Source organism: Martes martes (assembly GCF_963455335.1).
Source record: "Martes martes genome assembly, contig: scaffold_382, whole genome shotgun sequence".
NCBI lineage: Eukaryota > Metazoa > Chordata > Mammalia > Carnivora > Mustelidae > Martes > Martes martes.
The window spans coordinates 24,839-43,649 of NW_027666329.1; the positions used below are offsets into that span (position 1 = coordinate 24,839).

The 18,811-nt window shown below is 42.9% G+C and overlaps 1 protein-coding gene across 2 annotated transcripts in view; it reads left to right on the top strand.

Moving 5' to 3' along the window:
- Positions 1–18,811, top strand: part of LOC308338078 (receptor-type tyrosine-protein phosphatase alpha) — a 40,111-nt gene extending 21,300 nt beyond the window's left edge. The window contains exons 4-14 of one of the 2 annotated variants that reach the window (XM_080831641.1): positions 255–348; positions 4,491–4,581; positions 5,505–5,581; positions 9,185–9,221; positions 13,224–13,321; positions 14,453–14,572; positions 15,256–15,422; positions 15,906–16,041; positions 16,746–16,895; positions 18,114–18,207; positions 18,512–18,811. In XM_080831641.1, the coding sequence (XP_080687767.1) occupies positions 255–348; positions 4,491–4,581; positions 5,505–5,581; positions 9,185–9,221; positions 13,224–13,321; positions 14,453–14,572; positions 15,256–15,422; positions 15,906–16,041; positions 16,746–16,895; positions 18,114–18,207; positions 18,512–18,720 (1,273 nt within the window). In that variant the 3' untranslated portion in view covers positions 18,721–18,811. The remainder of the gene's footprint in view (positions 1–254; positions 349–4,490; positions 4,582–5,504; positions 5,582–9,184; positions 9,222–13,223; positions 13,322–14,452; positions 14,573–15,255; positions 15,423–15,905; positions 16,042–16,745; positions 16,896–18,113; positions 18,208–18,511) is intronic. The other variant, XM_080831640.1, reaches the window with a different exon arrangement.

Below are 18,811 nucleotides of genomic sequence, written 5' to 3' on the forward strand. Positions count from 1 at the left end.
AAAATGATAATAATTTTTAAAAGATGCCATTTACAATAGCATCCAAATGTAGAGTACTTAGGAATAAATTTAACAAAATATTTGCAAAATCTTTGGAGAAAATTATAAAAATGTTTGAAGACATTAAAGAAAAATTCTAAACTAGTGAAGAGTTAAGATCAGTGGACTGATTAGAAGGCTCAATATTGTAAAGATGTCAATTCTCCCCAAACTGATATATAGATTCAATGCAATTCCAATAAAAATCCCAACAGGTATTTTGTGGAACTTGACAAGCTGATTCTAAAATTTATATGGAGGAGAAAAGATTCAAGAATAGTCAAGACATTCCTGAAGAAGAAGAACAAGGTGAGGAGACCTGCCTTACCAGATGTAAAAAATTATTATAAAATTAAGACAGTTTTGTATTGGCACTGGAATAGATGGATTGACCACTGGAACAAAATAGCCCCAAAGCAGATTCATGTGTGAGTGGAAACCTATTTATGGCAGAAATGCCATGGCAGTTTTGGTGGGGGAAAGGATGGTCTTTACAATGAGTAGTGCTGGGACAGTTGGGTAACCCTATGGGAAGAAATGAAATTGAATTCTTGTTTCAAACCAAACAAAAAATAGGTCCCAGTTGGTGTAGATGCTGAAATTTAAAAGACAAAACAATGAAGCAGAGACAGTAATGGAGGAACATATGCTTATGATCTCACAGCAAAAAAGGATTTCTTAAGATTTAAAATGTTGATAAAGGGAAAGATCAATCAACTTGGCTACCTTATAATCCAAGACTCTGTCCATAAATATGACAAAGCAAATGAAAGGGCAGCCACAAGCTTAGTAAAATGTATTTGTAACACTTGTACAGACAAAGGATGAGTATCTAGAATGAAGAATTACAGATTAATAAAAAATAAGCAATCCAGTTGAAATATAGGGGAAACCCTTGACTAGGTACCTCACAGAAGAGGGAACCCTGTTGACCAGTAAACTCTGGAAAGATGGTGAACCTCATTAATAATCAGAGAAATGTAAATTAAGCCTACATTTGATAAATTTAAAGTCTGACAATAGCAAACGTTGGTGAAGATCCAGAACAACTGGACCACTTAATATTGCTGGGGGGGAGTGTAAATTGGTACGACTGTCTCGAAGAACAGTTTGGCTTTACTGGTGAGGTTAGAGATTCTAATACTTGAAACGCTTATATATGTGCATGAGGAAACACATAAAATTAGTATTCAAGGCAGAATTATTAACTGTAAACAACCCAAATATTCATCAGTAGAAGAATGGATAAATAAACGGTATGGTCTCAAAACGGAGTGCTTCAGAGTAGTTGAAGTGAATGAACTTTGGCTACCTGTAACAGCCTGAGGGAATCTTCAGAATATAATGTTGGGCAAGAAAAAAAAAGTCACCATTTGATTATGATTCCAAAAATAGACTGATAAAAAAATACATATATTGTTTGAGAATACAAAATGTATGGGATACAGATAAAGCAAGGTGGTGATAACACGGAATTCTAAGTAGTGGGAGGGGGGAAAAACAGGATATGAAGAGAAAGGGCCCAAAGAGAACTTCTAAGTTAAGTTGTATGATGGATATCCTTTTTTTAATGTAAAAATTGAAAAAGAATTTTTTTAAAAACTTGACATATAAAAAAAAATTTCATACATAGCCTTGTCCCCAGTAAAGGCTTAAGCAAGGAATGAAATGGTCTTTGATGCCTCCTAGTGTTTCTAGGGATTTTAACAGTCTGGTAGCCTTCTGGGTCAGCTGCTTGTGCCTAGCTCTGTGAGCTAGGTTTTTCAGAGCAGAAACTAAAAGAGTAAGTAGGGTTCACCTTGTTTTCATCCCTGCTGTAGGCTGTTCAGTCTGACCCTTTGCATGTAACACCAGGTTCTCTAGGGAGGCCCTTTGTTTTCTCTTGCCAACAACAGTGGCTCTTGTTGCTTCCTTACTTTCCTTTTAGGGGTTTCAGCCTGGCTGGAGACCCTAGTTTTTCTTCATCATGACTGTGGGGAGCTAGGAATGCTGATAGGACTATGAGGTGTGGTCATAGTCATAACTGACCCCTGAGGACTGTTTTCAAGAGTCTTGCTGTCACTGCTTCTGTTCTACATCGTTTTAGAGAAGGGTGTACATGGAAAAATGCCTCTGGCTTAGTCATGAGGGCATTAAAAACTTGCATCTCATTCTTCCCTGTACCAGGGTGGAAACCTGTGGAAATCTAGCTTGTCTGGAAGAAGACAAACCAAGGTGAACTGGGAAGTTCCAGTCTTAAGTAACGTCTCTGTTCTGTGTGTTAGAGTCCAGCCCAGGAAACTCTCTTTCCCCCTTTATGTATTGGCAGCATAGGGTCCAAGGAATTGCCTTTCTCAGTATAGTTACATGCAGAACTGGCAGCGTTTTAACTCTGAAAGGAAACTCTCTTGAGTAACTGAAGGCAGACAGACTATGAGATCCCGACTCCTGTTAGGGTCTTCCACTTTAATTTCTCCTACCATGATCTTGCTAGTTCCCAGGAAGTGTCTTTGCTCCCTTCTTAAAGCTTTTGCATCTATCTGGAAAAATAAGTCGCTTTTAGACTGGCTTTTCTTTTATTTAATACATTTTTTTGATTATCAAAAGATTCTCAAAGGCACCTGAGAGTTATCCTTTATTCCTGTCTCTTTCCCCAACCCACCTTCCCTTCATTCCAGCTTTAACTCCAGAATGTATGTCAAATGCATCTTTTCCGTATACCATCCTCCTTCCATGTTCCTATTCTCGCCTTCCTCCTGATCCCTTTTCCACATAGCAGACAGTGATTCTTTAACATGTAAACTGGATTGCAGTTGAAAAACCTTTAATGGTTTCCTCATGTACTTAAAATAAAATTCAATCACTGTTCAGGGACCTACATGGACTTGTGTGACCCAGCCTTGCCAGGCCCTTCTCGTCCACTTCCTCTTGCCATCCCCACCACACACATTGTCTACATAATACATGCTCTCACTGACCTTTCAGTTAGTTCACACAGCCAGGCCTTCTCCTGCCTCTGGGTCATAGATGCTGGTCTCATTGCCTAGAATACTATTTTTCACACTCCTTTCTCCTCATAGAGACCTACCCTTAATCTAAATTTGGGTATATCTTAGGCTTTCTGATACTTTCTATAATAGCATTCTGTTCTTTCATTGTATTTTTTCATGGTATGTAATTCATATGTTTTATTTGTTTAATGTCTTTCATTCACAAGTTTGTATTGTCCTTGAGAACAAGAACTGTGTATATGATTGATTCACCACTGTTGCTCTGTATTTATCCTGGTGCCTAATAGGTACTAATCTATATCTATTGAAAAAAACAAATGAAAAGTAATACATGAACCATAACTTACTTAACTGTTCCCCTACTGCTGAATACTAAGGTTGTTTTCAGTTTTGGATCCTTCCAAATGACAATAAAGTAAATAATGTGAACAAAGAGATTTTTATTTCTTTAGCCTAGATTCTCAAAAGTAGAGTTGTTAGGTCAAAGCATGGATAGTTTTAAGATTCATAAAACATATTTCCAAATTACTTGTCAGAAAGGTTGTCTAGGTTGGAATTTTGAACTATTTCCTTTCTTGTTTTTTTAATTTTGAATATATGGAACACATAAGAGGAAAGTGGTTCAAATAGTAAAGATTATTAGCTTCCCACTTCTATAAAACCAATTTATTGAATGCTTGTTCTGTGCTAGACTTGAGATTTTGGTAATTACTTCTTATGTGGCAGATATTATTGACCCAGTTTTAAAGATGAGAAAATGGGGTCCTAGAAAGTTTAACAGATTTTAAGTTCATACAGCCCAGACTATCTCATGTCAGACCACTTATTTTTATCCACACACTTCCCACTACTAGCTAATTTACATTTGCTCCAAAACTACTGCAGGTTCAATGTCAACTCACTTAAATCCTCTGCTTCCTAACTGCTGCATCCATGTGAATGTCTTCCCACCCACCTGCCCATCCTTGCTTCCTTGCCCCGTGATACTCGAAGCTGGGCTGTCATTCCCTTCAGGTCCCTAGAGAGGGCCTAACTCAGCTGACCATTCAGACCCCTCCTGTGTGGTTCACTCTGAGATGCTTCTCATCTTTGCATGTTGGTTAACATGGCCATCCCTTCAGTTATGTCCCCATTCCTGTTTACAGGGGTGGTCCATTTTGACCCAGCATTGAAACAGGTCCCTAACCACACAGTAATCATATAAAGAGCATGCTGCGCTTATAGTAACCGTAAGGGCATTCTGCCCCCTTTGGATTCTTGGTGTTAAACTCTAAGGAGCTTGCAGGCTGTTTAGAGGAGAGGTGCACTCTCTGTGTTAGGCTGCAAGTGTTCACCTGAGCCCATCTTTGTCCCCCAAGTTAGGGTAGAAACTTGCTGTCAGATCGGGGGATGGTGCAGCATTTTGCATGTTTGGTGTTTATCCCTGTTAGTAACTTCCTCTAATTTCTCTTAACCTTTTAGGCTCTCCCTGCTTGTCCTATCCAAGCCACCTGTGAAGCTGCCTCCAAGGAGGAAAACAAGGAAAAAAATCGATATGTAAACATCTTGCCTTGTGAGTGTTTGCAGAGTTTTCTGGCATATAATCTTAAACTACATCTCTAGCCAAATTTTTTTGAGGATGGGAAGAATCTTGTGATTGATCGATCATAGGAGGGTTGGTAATAAGTATGGTCAAGCCTTTGGGCGGGAAGAGCCTTTATGGTCCCCCAGAGTGACCCAGGTGCTTATAAAGTTCAGAGAGGGAGCTTGACCAGGTTTTTGTGGCAGGCCTAAAGTTTCTAGGTCAAGAGGAGCAGTTTCACTGGGACCAGATAGGATGTTCATGGTTGTTACGGTTTTTTGTAGTGCTTATGGCAAAGAAATCCTAATACAGAGTTCTCTTCATAACGCCTTCCCAGGGTTAGTCATTGCTAATCAGTTGATTTATAACCTTATAACATACATTTGTCTAAGCCAGTGGTCTGCAGAATGGGATATGCATAATCCAGTGGGATGTGACAGCAGAATGTTTGAATTTTGCTTTGTTTTTTTAATTGCCTTCTCAAGAAAAATTTGTCCTTTAAAAAAATTTCTGGTGTATTTTTGGGTGTATAATATATCAGAGACCACTCTCTGAGACATTTATAGATACTCATGTCTTCTTCTTCATATATGAGTATATGCATATTATGTATACATTTAAAAAGCAATTAGTATTCTGATTACATTGCTTTGACTTTTTTCTTTTAACAGTGTATATTGGCAGTTCATCTGTCAAGAAACAGAAATATTCATTTTCCTTTTTATCAACTCCTTATTGTTCCTTGTTGTGGGTACATCTTAATTTATTTAACTAGTCCCTGAATGATGGCTGAGATGCGTCCAAATTATTCCTCTTATAAACAGTGTTTCAGTGATATCTTAATGCACATAGGCACAGATGTCTCAGCTGGCCTGGTTGTATCATTAACTTAAACATTAATTTTTTTTTCCTAGATGATCACTCTAGAGTCCATCTGACACCAGTTGAAGGAGTTCCAGATTCTGATTACATCAATGCTTCATTCATCAATGTAAGGAACTCAAGGTTTTCTCATTGTTACCTTGAATGACCATTGGTTACCATCTGCTGGCTCCTTTCCAGCTTCACATTAGAAGGAATATTTGTCATTTCAAGTTTTTCCTGAGGAGTCTAAATTTTTTAAGAGACCAAAAAAAAATTTTTTTTTAAGATTTTATTTATTTGACAGAGAAAGAGAGCAAAAGCAGAGAAGCAGCAGCAGGCAGAGGGAGAGGGAGTAGCAGGCTCCCCACGGAACAAGGAGCCCAATGCAGGACTCAATCCTAGGACCCCGGGATCATGACCTGTGCTGAAGCCAGATGCTTAACCCACTGAGCCACCCAGGCGTCCAAGACCAAAAAAATTTTTTTCAAGATCAGATAGTTTCATATGTATTCTTATGTTTACCCTGTTGTCATTCCAAAAGATTTCCCATGGAAATCTAAAGGTGTACTTTTCTGTAAGCGTCAGTGAATCCTTTTTGAGCTTATTCAGATAAGTAAGAACAAAAGCAGGTCTTACCATCTTGAGTAAAAGTAAGGGAGAAGAACAGGACAAGAATATCTGACACTAGGTAAGTCTGGTTAGTTATGTCTACTCTGAACCAAGGCCTGAGGGAAGAGCTGAAACTGGGAGGAGATTTTTTTAATGATGATTTAGCAATGTTTACACAAATGGTCCAAGAGACTTGAGTATGTTCTGTAAGCTGTGTGAGGAGCCAGTAAAGAAAGTTTGAAAAGGAGAGCACAAGTGAGCACAAGCTAACAAGAGCAGGCCTGACTACTGAAGTCGGATGTGTGAAGAGGATACCCATAGAATTTGCACACCGTGTTCACAGTAGCATTAATCACAATAGCCAAAAGGCGGAATCAACCCAATTGTCCTTCAGTGGATGAATGGAGAAGTGAAATATTGTCTATGCATACAGTGAAGTACTATTCAGTCTCAAAAAAAGAACAGAAATTCTGATACATGTCACAACTTTAAAGATTTATGCTAAGTGACATAAGCAGGTTACAAAACAACTTCACTGAGGTGTTATTCACATACCATAATTTTCACCCATTTAAAGTTTACAACTCTGTGGTTTTTAGTATATTCACAGATACGTACAACCATCACTAGTTCACTTGAGAATATTTTCATAACCTCAAAGATACTTGCGTCTCTTCCCTTTTTTTTTTTTTTTAAGATTTTATTTATTTGAGAGAGAGGGAGGGAGGAAGCACAAGTGGGGGTAGGGGCAGAGGGAAAGTGGAGAGCAGACCCCCTGCTGAGCGCAGAGCCTGCCACAGGGGCTCCATCTCAGAATTCTAAGATCATGACCTGAGCCAAAGTTAGATGCTTAACTGACTGAACCACCCAGGTGCCCCACCTCTTACTTTTTTTTTTTTTAAAGATTTTATTTATTTACTTGACAGAGAGAGAGATCACAAGTAGGCAGAGAGTCAGGCAGAGAGAGAGGGGGAAACAGGCTCTCTGCTCAGCAGGGATGCTGAGGCAGATTTGGGGCTCGATCCCAGGACCCTGAGATCATGACCTGAGGTGAAGGCAGCGGCTTAACCCACCTCTTACTTTTAAAAACGTTTTGTTCACACCAGTAAGAACCTTATTGTCCATTTATAGTTAATCCCCATTTCTACCCTGGGCAACCCCTTACCAAGCCCTTCTTGCACAGAGAGCTAAGATCAAATGGGAATCTTGAAGAGAAGTGGTACACAGCACTGTGGAGTGGTAGCAGCAGGCAGGGGGGTGGAATGAGACCTATGGGTTGGAGACCACAAAGGTTCAAAAGCAAACCTGACATTAGTTACAGGAGATGATGAAACAGACAGTGGCACAGTTGGCAAGTGGGTTGCCAACCTGGAGTCTTAAGAGGGACTAATTTCCTCACTTACCTCTAGATGTTTTAAACAGAGTAGGGTCTTTAGGAATGTTTTTATTTTTAACAGATAGGAATGTAGCTACCACCTAGAGCTAGCCAATGATTTGATTTCGAAAATCCAAAGACATCTCAGGAACCAGAGAGCCACATTTTATCTTTTCCTTGATCATAACACAAGGAAGAGCAGTAGATTTGCCTCATTCTAGCTATACCTTATTGGTTAAGCAATGCTGCCATATCACAATGTCAGCATGCATTCATAGGGGACATATGGCACAGTCTTGGTTGGGACAGAAGCACATTGGGGCTGGGCCCTCCAGCAGGGCTGTTAAGCTGTTCATGGCCCACATGCTCCTGTGAGAAATTAGTGCCTTCTTGTGGAGCAGGGATATGACTTGGCTTAACACATTCCCAAGAGCTTCTCAGTTTTAATGACAAGTTTAGTTATAAACAAATTAAGCCTTTCTCAGTTTCCGTCTTCTAATGATTAAAAATACTTGTAGAAACTTAAATTCCCCTTCTCAAGAAAAAAAAAAATTTTTTTTAAAGATTTTATTTATTTATTTGACAGAGAGAGAGATCACAAGAAGGCAGAGAGGCAGGCAGAGAGAGAGAGAGGAGGATGCAGGCTTCCTGCTAAGCAGAGAGCCCGACTCGGGGCTTGATCCCAGGACCCTGAGATCATGACCTGAGCCTAAGGCAGCGGCTTAATCCACTGAGCCACCCAGGCGCCCCTCAAGAAAAATTTTAACAAGCTTCTTATTACTGACTTTAAATATGTCCATCTCTCAGGGTCTGAAGCTTTCTCCTTCTGTGCTAGCAAGCAGCCCTACCTTCCTGTCTTTTGAACTACAATAGAACATGGCTTCTCAGACTCAGGCCCCTTCCTTTATTCTGCCACTGCCTTGCAGACTTGTATTTCATGCCATCATCTTGGTGTGACGTGGTGTCCCATTTGTGAAGCTGCCTCCTCCCTCATTGCCCATCTTATGGCTGTCTTCAACAGAGGGTCATTTATAATCCTTCAGTCAGATGATTTTTCACTTACCTAGGACTTCTCAAGTGAACACTATATCTAAAAATGTTGAAAAGTTGTATCACTAAAACAGTAAAAACTGGAAAAGAAAGATACTGCCAGTAGTTAGTTTTTCCAAGGCTCCGTATTTATTCAATGACATTACCAGGCCCCTTTGCTTCTGTCTTCTACTACCTGTAACAGAGAACCCAGTTGTCTAACGCTAGGAACTATTCCACATACCCACAGGCTCTTCCCCAAAGGTTTTTGGACCTGGGTAAAGGATTATCAAGGAAATAACCCCTTAAAAGAAAAGAAAAGAACCCCTTTTCCTTCCTGATGTGCGCCCAGCTTTATCCATGGAACCACCACACATGCATCTGGCTTGGAGGGTTAGCACTGACACCTAGACTCTCAGCTGCTAAGAAGGTATCAGGAACAGGGTCTAGCCTAGGTGTTGGTATTTGGATGTTCTTACACCAGTGTTCATTAATAATTCACTTTGAGAAGACTACCTAGACCATGTGATCTTTGTAATCTTTTATTCCTGGTATCCAAAGCTAATCCTTCGGCAATTTCTAGAATGGAAATCTTGTTAATTGCCTGGACCTTTTCACAAGGGAGGCTTTGTTAACTTGGAGCTGGAATTTCATTCCTATCCATTTTTCGTTCTCATTTTCTTTTTATCCCTCATCTCTCCCCCACCCTGCCCTCAGGGCTACCAAGAAAAGAACAAATTCATTGCTGCACAAGGTAAAGTAATGATCATTTTCTACTTTTGGGCTCAACCATTAGTTCATTAGTGGGTTTTCTTTCTTTTTTTTTTTTTTTTTGGTGCAGGTGCTAAATAGATTAATGAGAATGCTGTAATTTTTCTGTAATCACTGTCATCTGAAAGAAATAAAATCTGCCTTGCACATTTATAACTAAGGGCCTTTATCTTGATGACAGTATCCAGAGATCCTGTTAAAGAAGTCCTTTTGTGTATGTGCATAAAAAAGACTGGAGAAGGCTACACACGCACACACATGCGCGTGCGCGCACGCGCGCGCGCTCTCTCTCTCTCTCTCTCTCTCTCTAATGAGGTCCTCTGTCTTAGGGCCTGATGGGAACCTTAGGTGCAAGCCAGGCTTCTCGAGTTTGAATTTAGATTCAGTCTCCCGAGAGAGTTGGCCACCTCACAGGGTCCAGGCTGGCTCATCTCCTCCCCCTGTTGTTGGGCCTGAGCTCCTCTGTTATTCACAGAAAAGTGGTCTAGGAACCCTCAGAGTAGGGACCTAGTGCCATTACATTAGATGTGCTCTGCACACATTTCCATAGCCTCAAGTTTTAGTAAGTGTCCTCCATCTTTGGGATCCTAGTAAAAATATCATGATGTTGCTGCACTGCAAAATAATTGATGTTATTATGGTCCAGCAGAGCCCATTTATTTAGCCATTCAGCAAATGTTTATTGGCCATCTGTTATGTGCCAGGCACTGGCCTAGGTGATAGGGATATATACAGGAATAAAACAGGAGATGGTCCATGCCTTTTTGGGGCCCTTAGTTGGTAGAGGACAGTTTACACCAAAATTAACAGAAGTTCTGGTTAAGTGGCTATGCTCTTCAATACAATCACCACTAGCCAGCTGGGGCTATTTAAAATTAGAATTTTTAATTAACTAAAATTAGATAAAATTTATAATTCGGTTTCTCAATCATACTAGTCACATTTTAAGGCTTAATAGCTACATGTGGCTAGAGACCACCATATTAGTGCAGATATGGAACATTTTCATCATTGCAGGAAGTTCTTTTGGGAGTAGTACCATCGTAGAGATAAAACAGAGACAGAAGTAAAATAAGGTGGCTAAGAAAAACCTTAGATCCTTCTTGCCCTTACAGTCTTCCACTGGGGCCTGGCCATTGCCTAACCAGGCCTTGCTTTTCTCACCCTCTGTAGCCATCCGTTAAGTCAGGTCTACCCTCTGAAGCCCAGCTCAGCTGCCACCTGCTCAGTGATCATTCTAGCACGAGTAGCCAATGTGCAATCTCTTCCTCTCTTTATTTGCCATGGGACCTTGTCGATGCTAAAATATTTGTTGAAGTAAGGTCACCTATGATTTTCTGATAGATCTTTTCTCACACACCCCCTCCTCTTGAGCCTCTCCACAGTACTTCACACTCCTTGAAATTCTCCTCTGTTATTTCCTGACATTCAGTCTTGGTTTTTCTCACTTTTCTAAATATTTCTTCTCTGGCTTTTATTCTTCCTTCTGCCTCTTAAATATAGTTTCTCCCCAAATCTGTGGATGACTACTTCCTTGAAACTCCACTCTTGTCTTTCATGGCACCATTTCTTAGTTCTGCTTCTCCATCTGCTCGTCCTTAGTCTTCATCCCAGGCGTTTGCTTTCTGAACTTGAATAATGCTGAAGATCTCCAACATTCTCTTTTTGACCCCTCCTTTTCTTCTTCTGTATTCTCTTTGAGAGACCTCATCTAATACCCGCCTCTGTTTGTCTGGCTGCTGACTCTCTTGAATTTCTGAGCTATTTTTCCTTCCTTCTTCCTTTTTTTCTTTTTTAAAATTTTATTTATTTGAGAGGAGCTCAAGAAGGGGATTGGGGCAGAGGGGGAGGGAGAAGCAGATTCCCCACTGAACAGGGTGCCCGATGTGGGACTCAGTCCCAGGACCTGAGATCATGACCTGAGCCAAAGGCAAATGCTTAACTGACTGAGCTAGCCAGGCACCTCTTCAAACAGCTTTTCTAACTCACCACCTGGATACCTCCACAGACTCTTCAACATCAAAAACTAAAATACGCCTTAGGGCATTGGCTGGATCAGTCAGTAGAACGTGAGACTGTTGGTCTTGGGGTTGTACGTTTGAGCCCCATGTTGGATGTAGAGATTACTTAAAAACAAACAAACAAAAAAATCAGTCTTCTTCAGCCCCCCCAACTGCTTTTTTCCTGTATTCTCTAGCTGTCACCATGAATAGAAGGCAGTTCAACTAATCAACCAAACCAGATTTGGGATCATCCAGATTTCCTGCCTGTTCTTCACTCTGAATATGAGTGGTTCTCTTATTTCTTTCTCCAAAATCCGTCTTCTCTAACACTGCCTTATCCCCATCTTTTTTTCCAGCTCTGTTGTAGTAACCTACTAATTGACCTCTAGGTCCCAGCCTTGCTCCTTGCATTTCTTCCACCAGAATGGCCTTTACTGATGCAAAGCTCTTGTTAGGACTTGTGGATATCCTACAACAAATTTCCATTATTTATACAACAAGCCTTCCTTAGCCTGGCCTCTACCTCTTTCGATTCTGGTACCTGTTTTTCCCCCTCCGTCTTCTACCACTCCATGTACCCTATACTATAACCTCACTGAACTCCTTACGGTCCCTGGACATCTCATGTTCTTTCTTGCTGCTGTCCCCAGCACCTCTGCCTGGAGCATTTCTTCTCCCTATATCCCCTTTCTAAATTCCTTTCTGCCTCATCTACCCCAACATATGGCTTAAATGTCACCATCTCCAAGAGATTTTTCCTGACCTTGCTAGGCAGTAGAACAACTCTACCTCTGTACATCTTGTTGGCATATGTCCACCCTGTCATTATTTGTTTTTCTTATTACTATTTTTTTTTTATTTTTACCAAAGGGAATACAAGGTTTAAGAAAGTCAGAAGGGTATTACAAAGCATATAAAAACAAAGTTCTCCCCCATTTCCTCTTCACTTTTTTACTCTAATGCAACCATTTTTATCTCTTGATGACTTCTTATGACAGATGATATTTTATTTAATCATCTTACAGACTGTCTTACACTCAGACATACATGCATACACATGTCCCTTTCCCCCATTCTCCCAGGAGAGTTAAATCACAATTTAGAGCTGAGATAATATTAATTACATTATTATTATTATTATACTAATATTATATACAACTGAAGTATTACATGATGTTTTATACAGTTTTTGGTTTTCCTTTTTTCCAAATGAATACTTACCTTCTTTATCCTGTTTACTTAGTTTTTTATATACCTAGCACTGAGTTTTTCCCCCCAGACTCTCCACTAGAAATACTTATTTCCTCTCAGTACCTTCAGAAACATGAGGCTTAACTTTTAAAATTTTTTTAATCTTACGATTCTTCTAGAGCCTTATTTCTTCAGTTCCATTCTGGATTGGTTGCCCTCTGTCCTCTGTCATCTTGAGCCTTTCCTTCACCAACACCCAGGGAATTCCATTAGCCTCTATCCTGTTAGATCCCATTTCTTTCTCTTTGCTTGCATTCTCATTTTGTTTAGAAATCTCCCAGCAGCTTTTTGGAAAAGACTGGATGGCAGTAAATTTTAAATTCTAGACTGAGCAAGCCACCTAGCATCTCTATGGCTAACAACACCTACCTTAGAGCATGTTAGGAAGGAGTAAATGAGATACAAAGCACTTACTTCATTGGCTGACCAATAACATAGGTATTTAGTGAGCAGTTATGATTTCTAATCCTCATCTGTAATATCCTTGGGAGACATTATTTGTGTTCTCTTTACATTTTGACAGCCTTCCAGCCCCCTTCACTTCCTGGTAAAGTGCCTGACACATACAGGGTGGATGGGAAATGTTCACTTAGTAGGTGGATGAATGGATAGATGGATTGGATATTTAGCTGAGAACATGTGGGCATAGGCTTCCAAAATGTTCCCAATTTCCCAGCAGATTTCTTCCCCTTGGTGTGTGCTCTCCTCATCTTTGCTATTGGCTACTTTAGGACCAAAAGAAGAAACAGTGAATGATTTTTGGAGGATGATCTGGGAACAAAACACAGCCACCATTGTCATGGTGACCAACCTGAAGGAGAGAAAGGAGGTGAGTGAAGAAATTAGATCAGCGTGACCAGCAGAAGAACTCCTGTTTGAGCCTGGGGTGTCCCTCTTTGGTGCATCCTTTGTGGCTTCTGTGCCAGTCATCCAGACAGAACCCAGGCCAGTGCGCTTCCTAGACTTTCCTAGGGCCTGGAGGTCTCAGATGAACCTCAGGGGTGCACCAAGGGCACGTTCCCCATGTCTGATAGTCAGGCAACTCACTGGTTTCAAAACAACCTAAAAGAAGGACTTGGGCCATTTGCCAAAAGCTACAGAGGAGCTTTTTTCCCTGGACCTCTGCAATCCCTCATTCTCCTGGTTTCCTGTACCTCCTCAGAGTTAGCAGAGGGAGCTGTATAAACTGAGACCCTGTGGGGTGCAAGGGGGAATCTGAGGCCCTGGCCTGATCCTTGTGCAAGTAGCTTTCTGACTGGTCCTTTTCTTTTCTTTTCGTGCTGTGGCCACCGAGTCCGTGCCTGGCCAGCCCTATCACTGTGTCATGGCCAGAACCAGTCTTGAGCTCTGGAACAAGCTCCAGAGAGGAACCCGCATTCATGACAGTCTTTTTTCAAAATGGCCCTTAAGTTCCCTTGATCCCCACCGTGGGGTGTTGGATGTGTTAATCAGCAGCTCTGCAGTGCTTAGGAGGGATAGCACTAGAGCTGGGCTATAGGTTCATTTCCTCTGACCTTACCTCTTACTCTCGGGAGCTGTTCAGGGCCCAGGCACCAGAGAAGGCATCATCCCGCTTTGGTAAGCCCCTCATCAGGTTGCTGGTTCCAGGGGATCAGACAGGCCTGTCCCTAGATCATAACCTGGGTATTCTGGAAGGGCACATTTTGTAGGTAAAGTAATGCCATTTTGACCTGAACTAAGGAAACAGGAGTGGGAAAGAAGTAGTATAGAGCTGGGGCTATGTAAAAGTCAAGAGATACTGCTGAACAGGATGGAAGCTGAGGAACTTGAAAAAAGAACAGTAAAATAAGTCTGCAGGGACCAAGGTGAGAGAAGAGGCCTTCTCTGGGGGCTTTCTGAGGACTTCTGTCTGGGCTTTTGTGGTCCTTTCCTTCAGGTTCTTCATGTCTGCTGGGGCGGGAGGCCTGTCATCAGGGGATGCATGTCTGTTCCTTTCCAGTGTAAGTGTGCCCAGTACTGGCCAGACCAAGGCTGCTGGACCTACGGGAATATTCGTGTGTCAGTAGAGGATGTGACTGTCCTGGTGGACTACACAGTGCGGAAGTTCTGCATTCAGCAGGTACTGTCTCCTGCCCCCTTTCTCTGCTGACTACTAGGAAGGTGGAACAGACTGGGTTACCCCTCTCTTACTCAGGTCAGGAATCACTGAGTGTGAGGTCTGTTTGGGCTCTGAAACCAGACATCTGGGCTCTTAGGGAATTCTGTCAAAGCTAAGGGAGGAGCATTTTCATGACTGGGAAAAAAACACATTATTGAGATAGTGTTTCATCATCGTAGTTATGAACCAAGTGCCTCTCGGATGTGGTATAATCTTCTGGGTACTCACCTTCTCTTAATTCAAAGGATCTTGACATCGGGGATGTGGTGGCCCCTGCTCTTGGTCCTCCTGAGTGACCCTGGAAGCTTGAGCAAAGTTTGCCTTCAGCTAAGGGGCACAGTAGTGCTGTGAAAAGTGGGCTTACCAAGAGTCAGGAGACCTGCATTTGCTGTTAATTAGTTCTGAGACCTTGACAGGGTCACCTCTCTGAGTTTCACGTTTCACATGTCAGCTGAGAATAATTGTGAGAGCCCCTGCCTTACCCCATGGAATTCCTGGGAAGAGATCCTCTCTCCGTGGTTAACATTTCTTTGGATAGACTCTCACTTCCCCATTGTCACTGACAACCACAGCTGGCCCTGGCTTTTAAGCCTCCCTTCCCCTGGCACTGCCCTGCCCACACACAGGATCTCCTCACTCCACAGGTGGGCGACGTGACCAACAGGAAGCCACAGCGCCTCATCACTCAGTTCCACTTTACCAGCTGGCCAGACTTTGGGGTGCCTTTCACCCCTATCGGCATGCTCAAGTTTCTCAAGAAGGTGAAAGCCTGTAACCCTCAGTATGCAGGGGCCATCGTGGTCCACTGCAGGTCAGTGTGGCTGACCCTTGGCTTCCCGCTTATACCATATTCTGTGCCCGTGGTCAGAGCAAAGGAAAGCACAGGGGCCCTGGCTGATGAGAGGAGGCTGACACAGAGCAGATAAGCTGTTAGGGTCCTGGGGCAGCAGCCAGGCTCAAGTTTTGGTGCTGGGATAGACCATTTGAGGAAAGAGGGAAGGGCAGTCCTCCAAGACTGGGGGTGGGGAGACCACTGCTATGAAGCCAGAAAGCTAGATTGAGTGTTGTTTTGTGTGCTTGGTGCTTTCACACTTTTCTAAGTGTCAGGGTTCCCTGGTCCTGATAACCAAAGGTACAGTGGGGTTGTTGGCTCCATCAGTCTTCCAGCTATTCCCCATTCAGAATTAGAATGTACTGGCCTGAGGAAAGAGTCCTGGCCTCTGCTACCCCCTCCCTCTATGCTCCCACAAGGCATGCTGGCCATCCTATTAACACCCCTGCTCTCTGGCTGCAGTGCGGGTGTAGGGCGTACAGGTACCTTTGTTGTCATTGATGCCATGCTGGACATGATGCATACAGAGCGGAAAGTGGACGTGTATGGCTTTGTGAGCCGGATCCGGGCCCAGCGCTGCCAGATGGTGCAAACAGACGTGAGTGATTTGTGGGTAAGGTGGGCAGAGGGCATTCCAGGACCAAAACATCTACTAGCATCATGGATTACTCAGCCTCCTAGGTTATTGTAAATGATCATCATGCAATATGATGAAGGACCTTTATAAACTATGTCTTAAAGGAAAGGAGGCATGGAGCACGGGGGAGTTGGAAAGGCATGTGTCATTTGCACTAGACTCTATGGATGAGGAACAGGTCCTGCAAGCACACATGCAGGCAGCTGAGAGAACCAGTGCCCACAGAATTGTGACTCAACTTAGCCATGTCCAGGAGCAGCAGTAGGATCAGCTCAGTGGTTGGGACATGGGGTTCAAAGGGCACAGCACTGGGAGGGGGGCTGGCCCAGGTTTCGTATGTCACCAGGCTCTGACAGCCCTTCAGACTGTTCAGTCTGTGCTGTCAGAATGAGCAGGAGTTGGGTTTGTCCTTCCCTCCAGGCTTGCACTCTAGGAGGCTGCCAGTGTAGGACCCTCCCTCCCAAGTTAAGCACACCGCCCCCCCAACCCAGGGATTCATGCATTTGAAGTCCTGCCTCACTGAACCAGGAAACGAGTGAATAATTTTATACCTGCTAGGGTCAAAGGAGAAGTGGACTTGAGTGATTTGAGGGTGGGAGGGGGTCATCTGGCACCACAGAGACGTGTTGTGTATAACTGGGAACTTGGGCATCATGGCATTTCAGATGCAGTATGTCTTCATATACCAAGCCCTTCTGGAGCATTATCTCTATGGAGATACAGAACTAGAGGTGACCTCTCTAGAAACACATCTGCAGAAAATTTACAACAAAATTCCAGGGACCAGCAACAATGGATTAGAGGAGGAATTTAAGGTGAGTTGGAGCTGAACTCCCTCTTTCAGACTCAAGGATCTATGTGCTCTGGGGAATATGGAATGCTTGGCTCTTAGAGATTTAGCAACAAATGGGGAATCCCCTTGTAAGATATGTATGTGGTTAAAGCGGTGGGTTTCTTGCCCTTTATTCATAACTTAGTCATTTTCAACCCGTCCTGCATGTTAGAATCACTTGGGTTTTGTTAGGAGGAAAGAAGAAAAAACAAAACAAAACAAAAAAATCTGGCAGTGGTATTTTGTTTAAGTCCCCCAGCCCACTTCCCCCTGCCAACAGGCATATTATTGTATGTATTATAATGTACAGCAGCAGTAGACCTTTTGTGTAAGGACCAGACAGTAGACATTTTAGGCTTTACAGGCAGTATAGTCTGTCTGTTTTGCAATTGCTTAACACTGTTGCTGTAGCACCAGGGTAGCCGGAGTTGCTGCATAAACAGGTGAGCCTGGCTGTGTTTCCATGACTGTGTTTTTTTATAGGCAGCAGGCCAGATATGGCCCATGGACCATAGGTTGTTGACCTCTGCTGTATGCCATTAGACAGTGGTTCTCAGCACACTGAAGGAGTATGTCACACTCTTGTCAACATAACTGTTCCCAGAAGAAGAGATTCTGGGTTGCAGTGGGAAAGATCACATCCCTTAAAGTAGCTCTTCTCTAACTAGAATGTGCACACAGATTACTGTAGGATCCCGTTAAGATGCAGGTTCTGATTTGCCAGGGAGAAAGAGAGTTAGGGCCTGAGATTCTGCATTTCTAATGCCATGAGACTGTTGCTGGTTCATGGGCTACATTTTAAGTAGCAAGGATCAAGAAGGAACTTCAGAATCAGGAGAAGGGAGCATCTGTGTTTGAATAAGGTTTTCGAATGAGTCCAAGACAGCCTCTGGAGTGGAGGCAGGCTCACTCCCTCCTATGAAGCCAGGATCCTTATTCCAGGATCATAAAGTTCTAGCTCCAGGGAATCCCAGAAGGGTCCACAAGGAGTCCGCAAGGCAGTGTTTCCCAAACACTCTTGGCTTGTTCACTGAACTTGTGATAGAAGAAATGGTGTTCCAGAAAGAACATGTGGAAGTGGAGGTCGGGGCTCCAGGGAGGAACAGTTTGCAGCTGGAGTAGCCTGAAGATGCAGGTCTGACAGCCATCATCTTGCCAAGTTACAGAGATGAGGAATGTTTCCCCTTCCTTCCCAATTCAGAAGTTAACATCAATCAAAATCCAGAATGACAAGATGCGGACTGGAAACCTTCCAGCCAACATGAAGAAGAACCGAGTTCTACAGATCATTCCATGTAAGAGTCCTCTCCCCACTCCAAAGTCTTTGTACCCCATCCCTCCTTCCACTTCTCAGCTTGGAGACCAGAATTAGAGTATTGCCTCTTTTTGCTCTTAGGTTTTTAGTGGCTTCTGGGGGGAAAAAAAAAAAAAAAAAAAAACATGAAGGCCAAAAGGTTTCTCCCTCCTGGCCTGGGAACCAGCACGTTATTGCCCAGCTGGGATTATACCTCCCCAGGGCCTGGGTGGGAGGGAAAGATTGAAAGAGAGGTAGGAGAGGGCAGGTGCCATTGGGGAGCCACAGCTTCTGTCCTTCTGCAGATGAATTCAACAGAGTGATCATTCCAGTTAAGAGAGGTGAGGAGAACACGGACTACGTGAATGCATCCTTCATTGATGTAAGTGGTGGCTGTGTCCCCAGAGCTCCCCACCCTCCATGGAAATTTTTGGCTGGGCCTTGCAGTGCCACCCTCCCAGTGCTTGGGAGGATTGTGCTTTTGTCGGTCATCAAATACAGAACCAATACCTAGCCTGCACACTAGGTGTGTCAGGCCCCTGAGAGCAGAAGGTGGTGAGGGAAACAGGGCAGACACCACAGTAATAACTGGAGGGGAAAGTTCA